Source organism: Bidens hawaiensis, unplaced genomic scaffold (assembly GCF_021521415.1).
Source record: "Bidens hawaiensis isolate Kalapana, Puna unplaced genomic scaffold, B.hawaiensis_p1.1 tig00035132_1, whole genome shotgun sequence".
Lineage (NCBI taxonomy): Eukaryota > Viridiplantae > Streptophyta > Magnoliopsida > Asterales > Asteraceae > Bidens > Bidens hawaiensis.
The window spans coordinates 205,377-215,234 of record NW_027496122.1 but is presented as its reverse complement, the minus strand read 5'-3'; the positions used below and the strand labels follow the sequence as shown (position 1 = coordinate 215,234).

The 9,858-nt window shown below is 45.2% G+C and overlaps 1 protein-coding gene across 1 annotated transcript; it reads right to left on the bottom strand.

The window, feature by feature from the left end:
• Window positions 1-7,500: 7,500 nt before the first annotated feature.
• On the bottom strand, window positions 7,501-9,541 carry LOC143587094 (synaptotagmin-3-like). The gene is made up of 5 exons (XM_077068486.1): window positions 9,425-9,541; window positions 8,209-8,307; window positions 7,845-8,118; window positions 7,648-7,766; window positions 7,501-7,566 (listed from the first exon to the last, which is right to left on the bottom strand). The coding sequence occupies exons 1-5, from the start codon at window positions 9,539-9,541 to the stop codon at window positions 7,501-7,503; spliced, it is 675 nt and encodes a 224-aa protein (XP_076924601.1).
• Between the last annotated feature and the right edge of the window lie 317 nt (window positions 9,542-9,858).

The window sequence follows — 9,858 nt, the reverse complement described above, 5'->3', positions numbered from 1 at the left end:
GCTGGTCTGCGCATCGCGCGCAAGTTTGGGGTTAAAAGACTAGAGGCGCATGTTGATTCTTACTTGGTAGCTGCTCAGGTCAACGGCCTATATGACGCCAAGGAGAACACAATGCCTCTGTATCTAGAGCAGGCAAAAAAGCTCGTTGAGCAGTTTGACTTCTTCAGAATAATACACATCTCGCGCAGCGAAAACAAGTCCGCTGACGCGTTGAGTAAAATGGCATCAACTAATTTTGATCACTTTGGCAAAGATGTCAGGGTGGAGGTAATGAGCAGCCCGTCAGTGCAAACGCAATCGGTCCTTGTAATTCATACAACCCCTTCATCCTGGATAACTCCAATAACAGAATTCCTGATGAAGGGGAAGTTACCGGTACGATCGCGCACAGGCGAGAAAGATAAGACACAAGGCACAGAACTATGAATTACTTGATGGTACATTATATCGGCGCTCTTATCTTGGACCGCTCATGAAGTGCCTGGATGCTGAAGAAGCAACCTATGTGATTAGGGAGATTCATGAAGGAATCTGTGGAATTCACGCTGGCCCGCGCATGGTGGTTGCCAAGGCGATGAGCTCAGGCTACTATTGGCCAGGCATGTACTTGGATGCGCTAAAAGAAATCCAAAAATGCAAGGCATGTCAGAGCTACGCGCCAAACACCATGCGTCCAAAGAACAACTTGATTCCAGTCACCTCCGCATGGCCTTTCCACAAATGGGCCATTGATATTGTAGGGCCCCTGCCGCAAGCGCAAGGGCGAGTGAAATTTTTGGTAGTGGCGATAGACTATTTCACAAAATGGGTTGAGGCCAAGCCACTAGCAAAAATCACAGCTGAGGCGATGAAGCAATTTATCTGGAGCCACATCATTTGCCGTTTTGGCCTTCCCATGGAAATTGGTGAGCGACAATGGCAAACAATTCACTGACAGGAAGATATCAAGCTGGCTCAGAGAATTGCACATCAACCAAATCTTCACATCCGTCTACCACCCTCAGGGGAATGGTCAAGTGGATGCGCGCGAATCAAAGTTTGCTAAATGGGCTGAAGAAAAGGTTGGAGGGAGAATCCCATTCTTGGGTCGAAGAGTTACCTAATGTCCTGTGGGCGCACAGGACATTAAGCAAAACTAGCAATGGCGAATCCCCGTTCAGCCTAACCTATGGGACAGAGGCTATGATCCCAGCAGAAATTGGATGCCCATCCCATAGGGTACTCATGATGAGCAAAACTGATAACGAGCGCGAAAGAAGATTGGACCTTAACTTGCTTGAAGGGCGCAGAGAAGCGGCTATCATTAATGAAGCCAGATACAAGAAAAAGCTGGAAAAATATTATAATCAGCGCGTTAAAGAATGCCACTTCAAGAAAAATGATTTTGTCCTTCGAAACAATGAAGCTAGTCGCGCAATACCCCCAGGAAAAATGTCCCCCAATTGGGAGGGACCTTATCAAATTTCAGAAGATTTGGGGAAAGGCGCGTACGCTTTAAAAGATTTGAATGGAAAAAAGATACCGCGCTCGTGGAACGCGGCACAACTTAGAAAATGCTTCATGTAAAAGTTCAAATTTGTAATGAAGGCTTTTAAGCCATCATGAATGATGATTCGCGCTATCTTTCAATATTTGTTCTATTACCTTTGCATACATGTTTCACACTTCCTTTATTAAATTGGAACAATATGACAACACTATATTGACTTCAAAACAAAATAAAGCGAAGTAAAACATACATGCGCGAGCCTTAGCTCAAACGCGTTAACGAGTCTTAACTCTAAAACGTCAGGGCCTTAGCCCAAACTTACGAGCCTTAGCTCAAACACGTTAATGAGTCTTAACTCTAAAAACGTCAGGGCCTTAGCCCAAAACAAAGAGCCTTAGCTCAAAACACTCACAAACATCCATCTTACATCCCGCGCAGCCTGATCATAAAAATCCTTAAACACAACTAAGGCAAAGTACATGCCATATCATGTTAAGGTCTCAGGTCGAGGGCCGCGCGCGGAATCATAGTGGATATCTGAGTAACACCAGCTGACATGTAATGGCTAAACTCATACTTCCAGCCCGCGCGACAACGACGCGCGAAAAAGAAAATAACGACAAGTTAGCGCGCATGTCAGCATGAGCAAGATACTGCGAGAACCACAAACAAAATAGAACAGAGGTTAAGTGAATAATTTCCATACAACCTTGTTCTTATTTTAACGTGCAAGCATATCTTATATCTATACAACCAAACATGAAGAGATGAATGGAAATGCGCAAGATATGAAAACGAGAGAACAAGTTTCATTCCATTGGATCGAAATTTACAAGTATGATGAGTTACAAATTACAAGTATAAAAAATAAATATACAAAATTTGATGAAGGGCTTCTCAAGTCTCCACGTCGACGTCAGCCGCTTCATCACCCTCATCATCTCCCGCAGCATCTGGCGCGGTCTGCTCCTCATCCCCGAACTGACCATAGTCAAGTTCTTCCTCCTCATTGGAGTCTTCGATCACAACGGTGTCACGAGCAGATTCTTTCGCCGCGCCAGAGCCGCTGGCAGGGGCAACATCCCCCGCGCCACCATCATCGCCACCAGCCCTCTCGCAATCATCAAGCAACTTCTTTAGCGCGCCGAGGTCGGGCTGGTCAGCAAGCGCAGCTATCTGTAAATCATTAGAAAAGTAATGAGTACAAAACACTTAGAAAAGTTAGTCAAGAAAAACTCATTATGATCAAGGTACCTGCATAAGGATGGGGATGGGAGTATTCATATACTTTTCCCCCACCGCGGCCATGTCCGCGCAGGCCGCATCGCTCTTGTAAGGGTACTCGGATGGGTTCTTCCTCAACATGCCATATTCATACCCATCCGTAAACCCTTCAGCTCGGCCCACCAAACGCGCGGCGGCATTGCAGTCCATCACAAGGGCTTGAAACTCGGCGGAATATTTCATCGCCAAAGCGCAGCGAGCCATGCCCTGTGACACCAACCATTGGCGATCCTGCGCTGAGGCCAGCAACAGACGTCTCGAGGGCAGGAACCTGAGAGTTTAATAACTCAACAGTTTCCTTAGTCTTTTTTAGTTCTTCCTTATCAGACGCTGCTGCCGCCAAAATTTTTTCTTTCTCCGCCTGCGCAGCACCAAGTGCTTCCTGGCTAGACGCCGCCGTCGCTAAGGCCTCATCTCTATCGGCCTGCGCGGCCGCCAAATCCCTTTTCAGGCGCGCAACCTCGCTCTCCAGTGATGATTTCTCAGTGATACTCTGGACGATAGCTTGGTCACGCGCCTCGGCCTGCTGTTCCAAGACACGCACTCTGCGCGCGTACTTGGCAACTTCGGCCTCCGCCAACTGCTGCTTCTCCCGCGCAGCTTGGAGCTCATGCCCGCGCTTGATGTATGCGGTGTTGGCACTTGCTCTGTTTTCACTGAGCTCCGCCTGGAGTTTCTCAGCTCGCGCTGCGAGCATCAGACAGGTTCCAGGCGGCCACCTTAGCCTCTCGCTGGGCTTCCACAAGAGCGTCGCGTACTTTAACATAATCACGACGAAGCTCTTGGGAAGCAGCGAAGAAAGCCGACCCAGCGAAAACATGGTCGTTCAGCAAGTCCGCGCGGGTGCGCTCCTCCTGATACCTCCTTTCAGTAGGAGGCACGGCATGAGCCCAGAAGTCCTCGCATACGCCCATGGATTGAAAGGAACTCTCTTCATTAATATTCCATCTCGGGCGGTAAACGGGGACACCTTCCTGCAAAACACAAGAAAAGTTCTAAGTCATAAAACATACTTATATGGAGATACGCGCAGCGGACCAACAAATCAATACATACCTGCGGGGATGAAGCAGGAAAGTCAGCGCCAGCCCCACCAGAGGTCTGCGCTGCGAACACTTGCGGCATCGCAGGGCTGGCGCGGTCTCCCAAGGAGTCTTCAACTTGAACCCCCTCGTCCTCCTCGTCTTCTTCAACAGGCCTCTTCTCCTGCGACCTGGAAGGCTCCAAACCAGCCTCGCAGGGAGGGCTGCGTGCAGGAGGAGGCGAGGGAGGTCTCGACGCCGCCAGTTCGGCGCGCAATACGGTTTCCTGCTCCTTGGTAATCCCAATAAGGGGAGATTCAGCACTAGCAGGAGCAGGACCAGAACCAGCGGCGCCGGAAGTGCCGCCGGGAGTATCACCAGCAACTGTTGCGCCAGCTACAACTCCTATGAACAAATAAACAAGGAAAAATTGTTTATGACTGACTCCAAAGGGAAAAATTTAGAAGACATATGTGCAAAACTTACCTTGGCGCAATTCTGTTCGCGCATCGAACATCGCCATAAAATCCATTCTACCCTTTTCAGAGGGTAGAACAGGGGACTTCGATGGAGTCCCCGGCGCAGCCGTGGCACCTTGTGGCGCCTGCGGCTGATCTGTTACCGTCGCTGCCTCTGCAAACATTTAAAGGAGCAAAGGTTTAATAACAATTCAGCCAGATGAAGATAAATAAAGTATACCTGTTGCAGGCGCGGCACTGCTTCTCTCTTCAGCCGCGCGAAAGGAGGAGGCGACGCCACCATACCTCAAGTGGACAGGAGGTCTGCCCACTCTCACAGGCAGAGAAGCTAAAGAAACCTTTGTGGTAAACACCTGGGTTTCCTTAGGTCCCTTCGTTTGAGCATGGGGATGAGCGACAGGGGTGTCCTCTTTCTTCTGTTTCTTACTGGCCCCTGCGCCAGATTTCCCCTTAGCTTTGCGCTTTAGTAGAGGCGCCTCCTCTTCCTCCTCCTCCTCTTCCGCGAGCTCTAGCTCGTAGTTTTCAAGCGCATCTACAAAAACAAGCGACAGAAATGTTAATATACTTGGGTATTCTAAAGGAATGAGCAGCAGTGCGAAGACTTACCAGGCGCGTCACCGTCAAAGTCAAAATCCAGATCTACTGGGTATGAACAGGTCATCGAAGCGATCCGGGAAACCAACCTCCCCAGCGCCAAGTTCGACGGAGCCGCCCTCCACATGTTCATCATAAGCGGCAAGGATGTAATCCTTGGTGACTGCGCAAAGCCAAGTTAAATGATATCAGCAAAAGAACGATGCTCGCGCAAATATAAAAACAAAAAAAAAAAAAAAAAAAAAAAAACTTACACAACCCGTCGACTTGGATAACGGGCTCAAGCGCGCTGTCGGCCCAGAGCCTGCTCATGCCGACCCCAACCAGCGCCTCCTCGCAAATTTTCTTCGCGGGGGATGGTTCGGCGGTCAGTTTCTTAACCCATGCGCCAGTTGGGTTCTTGAGGACACCCTCATCCGCAGGCGCAGAAGTAATAGAGCGCATGGTCATACGGATGGGGATCACACCGGCCTTAATGTAAAAAAACCTCTCAGACCAGTCATGAAGGCTCTTGAATGAAACAGTGGAGCACTTCACTTTCTGACTGCGAGGAATAAAAGAGATCCAATTGTCTTGGATCTTGGCCTTATAAAAATATTGAAAGCGCCGAGGAGTGGGTTCCTCGCGCTGGGATTTGCACATGAACTCAAAGTGAGTCACGCGCACGAGTCCAAACGGATGGACCTTGGGATATGTGAATCCCATAGAACTTCAACAGTGCACCCACAAACCTTGTCATCGGGAGACGAAGGTTGCAGTGGGAGAAAAAGTGGCTATATAGGGATATATAGCCGGCAGGCGGGTCCGCCGCCGTTTGCCCGGACCTAGGCAACATGCAGCCAAACAGGGTGGGAAAGCCCTGAGAGGTGATCAGGTTGTCGAGATCTGCCTGCTTCAATTTGCAGGGGATTTCATTCCACCTTTTGGTGGCCTTGGTCCTCCCTACTTCCTCCGATGTGGTCTCAACAACCTTCTTCCCCTTCCCCTTTTGCTTCAATGTCGACATCACCACAGATTTCACACGGCGTCTTCGAGAGGCAACGGAGGTGATTGAAGGGCTAGACGAGTATGAACTATCAGACATACAACTGTAATAGCCGATAATCGAGGATTCGAATCGATGTAAACACTCAAATCAGAATGTGAAAGCAGAAATTTGAATTTTAGCAACAATGAAGATGAAGATAAAAATTTCCTAAGGGCCTGCTTTTATAGGCCCAGGAGAGAGAAATGTGGCAGCTGATCGGGTTTCACGCGCCCCCACTCGCAGGGGCAACCCAACGACGGCGCGACACGTGTCCCTAACAGCTGTGTGAGGGGACAAAAAGATGTAACCGACCTGCCACGGAACAGAGACGCGCCCCCACTCGCAGGTACTAACCAATGCGAGTGCGACACGTGTTCAAGACAGCTGTGTGAGGGGACGTGAAAGGCAACTGTAGCACCCTCGAGCACACGAAACGTCTGACACGTTTACGGCGCACGTCATCACCAACCAACCACGTGTTTTGGACCTTTCGTTTTCAACCAAAAGGATAGAACTTCGCGCGACGATGGAAACAACAAAGAAAACGACAAAACCCCCTATAAAAGGACAATTCAGTGAGTCTAATATCTATCTTACCACGCTCGCGCAAGATAAGACACACATTAGACTGGGGGGGCTTGAAGAGGTATGTACCCGCCTCAACACCAAGCAAGGCGGGTCAACCCACAAGATAAAGACATTATGAAGGCACAAAGCCAAAACCCAGGCGCATCGCGCATACAAAACATGCTCAGGCATCATATGCTCGCGCATCACATATGCGCGCGGCGCATATCGCATGCTCTTGCACATCACATATGCTCGCGCGTCACATATGCGCGTGGCGCACCAGCGCGCGGCGCATATCACACGCTCGTGCATATCATACCTGCGCATGAAATATCTGCGCGTGAGAATAAAAAGAAGACTTCGCGCATCCTCAGGATGGGCGCATATCACACGTGCACATAATCAACCTCGTCCTTATCCAAATCAGGATCAGGGCAACCTTGATTGTGCACGTCAGACACTCTTCTAGAAGGCATCTTTTTAAGGAGTAAGAATATGCTGATGTTGACAGCTGCCAAATGAAAGGTCGACAACTCAGCATGACACATGTGCTACCACATGATTTCAACCAACGAGAAAGCGCCAGGTGTCCCAGAGGACACGTGGCGCAGTGCGATTGGAGGAGGCCAACGAGGCTGAGCCCAGCCAGTGGAAACCCTAGCACTATAAATACAGCATCAACTCCACTTTGATGACACATTCATTCACACTCAATCATTGACAGTTACAAGCAGTGATATCACATTCAATCATATTGAATTATATTCACTCACAGTCAGTTACAGAAAAACAGACAGTCACACAATCAAGAGTATTCAGCGATTCAGCAATACTCTTGAGATTTCACTGACTCACACTTTATTATCTTCTCCACAAAGATACTGATTCTCACGCCGGAGGGTTACCCCAAAGAGGACCCCTCTGTCCCTTTCTGAGGGGTAAGTAACGGCGCTGTTCATTTTGTAGGTGGAAGAACACGGATTCAAAGGAACCATCGGTGAAACAGTTTAATCATACCCGAGGAAAGTAGATCTGCTACCAGTGAGTAGATCCACGTTTCTTCACTACCCTTGGAACAACAAACACTTGTAAATCCACCAACTGAGAATCAAACACACAAAAAAAAAAAAAAGATTATTAACGTTTAGAAGGGCATAGTTGTCATTTACCATATTATCTTACCTGAATCTTGATACGAAAAGCCGATACTTGTACAACCATGACTATATTTGGATTTCCAGCCCATTTAATCGCTGGTTCCATCACTAGTTGATTCTCATCGGTCTCACAGACTTTAACGCCTGCAAATTGTTTAATACAATATACATTACTTACGAATAGATTAAGAGCATAAACGACCAAAATACCCGTACACTAACCTTGAAATATCGGAGGGAGGGTCCCAAGGCTTAACGTCTCAAACGTGATTGCTTTAATATGTCGGTGCCCGTGTCCTATATAGTCAGATATTATAGGTTCGATTGTCTGCTTTATAGCATCACAGATTGCCTGAAATTGAATAGCCTTTAACGATTTTCGCCCCAAAATACTACAAATATTATAAAAGTTGATATTTTCTTTTTTCGGTTTCTTACAATGTACCTTGTCGAGATACGGCCACATATTTAAAAGAAATTTGTTTAGCCAGTCAACCTATAAATATGAGTAAGGTAAGTTACAGAATTAACAAAGATAACGAAATGTTGGAACGTGGCTTAATTAATGTTGTGAAGAAGCACGTACGGGATCATAATCAGGATTCTTCAACCAGAGAGGAATTTCAGGCATCAAATCTTGGAGACTTGCTAAATCAAGCTCGGAAATTGGCTTCACTACCGGATCCTGATACATGACACAATAATAAGGTTTTGGGTTGTAAAAAAGCGGATCATGTTCAGATTGACCTGTTTAACGTGTTCTGTTCCTGATACAGCCCGAAACATGGCACAAAAATAACCAGATTTTAGGTTTTCAAATCTAACATGTTAATAAGCGGGGTCATGTTCGAGTTAACCTGTTTAATTAAGTCGGCCAGCTTGTTGACCCGTTTAACTTATTTATCACAACACTTCAAGCCGTTTAACATGTTTTTAATCATCAAACCATTTGACTCGTTAGATAAACTTGTTAAAAGGGTCATGTTCATGTTTATACAATTTTAAGCATGCTCAGGTTAAGGGTGATATCTTTGACACAAACAAATATAAGGGTCATGTAAACCGGTAGTCGATAAATCAAGAAATAATATATTAAAAGGATTAGGAAAAGACTAGAAGATAAATTATATAAAAATATTAAATAAACCCCATGTGTAAAAAACAAAACAAAAAATCATTACTAAGCTCGAAAACCATGAAATTCAACAAAACCCCATGAAAGAAAATAAAGAAATAGGAATAAAGGTTAAAACTTTAGATAAAATAAAGCTTAAACACATTCCAAAAAGCCCAGGAGATATCAAGGAATCATTAATATTTGCTCCTCACATGTAACAAAATAAAAAAAGAAAGCAATAAAGTAATAAATAAAGAAAAACTATGCATTAAGTAGCAAAAATGTGACAATCAATATTTCATAGTATTCTGTATTCCAGCTAAGGCTCTCCCAAAATTAGAAAATTTCATCAAAAGAAAACAACCCAAACAAGCATGGAATCAATGATCATAATTTCATCAAGAACCCATTAATTTAAAGATTACAAAAAATTAAAAAATTACAAACTACTACCAATTTGTCACCATTATTTAGAATAATTTATTCTAAACTTCATCACAATAATAAGATGAATATTTACATTAAACAAAGAATTTATTAAACATTAATTTTCAGATTAGTAATAAATGCATGGCATCTTCAATCAAGAAGCATCACAAAAAACCCATAAAACTAGCACAAGATAAATGATTTAAAATGGATAAAAACATGAAAGTATGCATATTGAAGGTTAAAGATTGTTTACCTGAAATGTTTCAGTTTCCGGGTCGGAGTAGATGAAGAAGTAGAACCCGAGACAGATGCCGAAAACAAACCCGATTCCAAGACCAATAGTACACAATAATATGCTAAGAAATCCCATTGAAATTAAATTCAAGAAACTGAGTCTTAAAGAACAAGAAAGTTTGAATGTTTTTTTGTTGGTGTTGAAGATGGACGTCCAAGGAAATGAATTGGAATGGAGTTTGTATGACACGTGTTAAATATAGGCTAAAGGTCAATAGGTCAAAGTGGTGAATTGAATGACTTGAATTTGGTTGGGGACTTGAGGTACTTGAGTACTTACTTTCCACCTTCTAGAGATTTATCATTTATAGGTTTGATGATTTTATAGAAAGATATTGTAGTGGTGATTGTGTCACTAACACCTTCCATAATGCTATGTGATCGTGGGAGAGT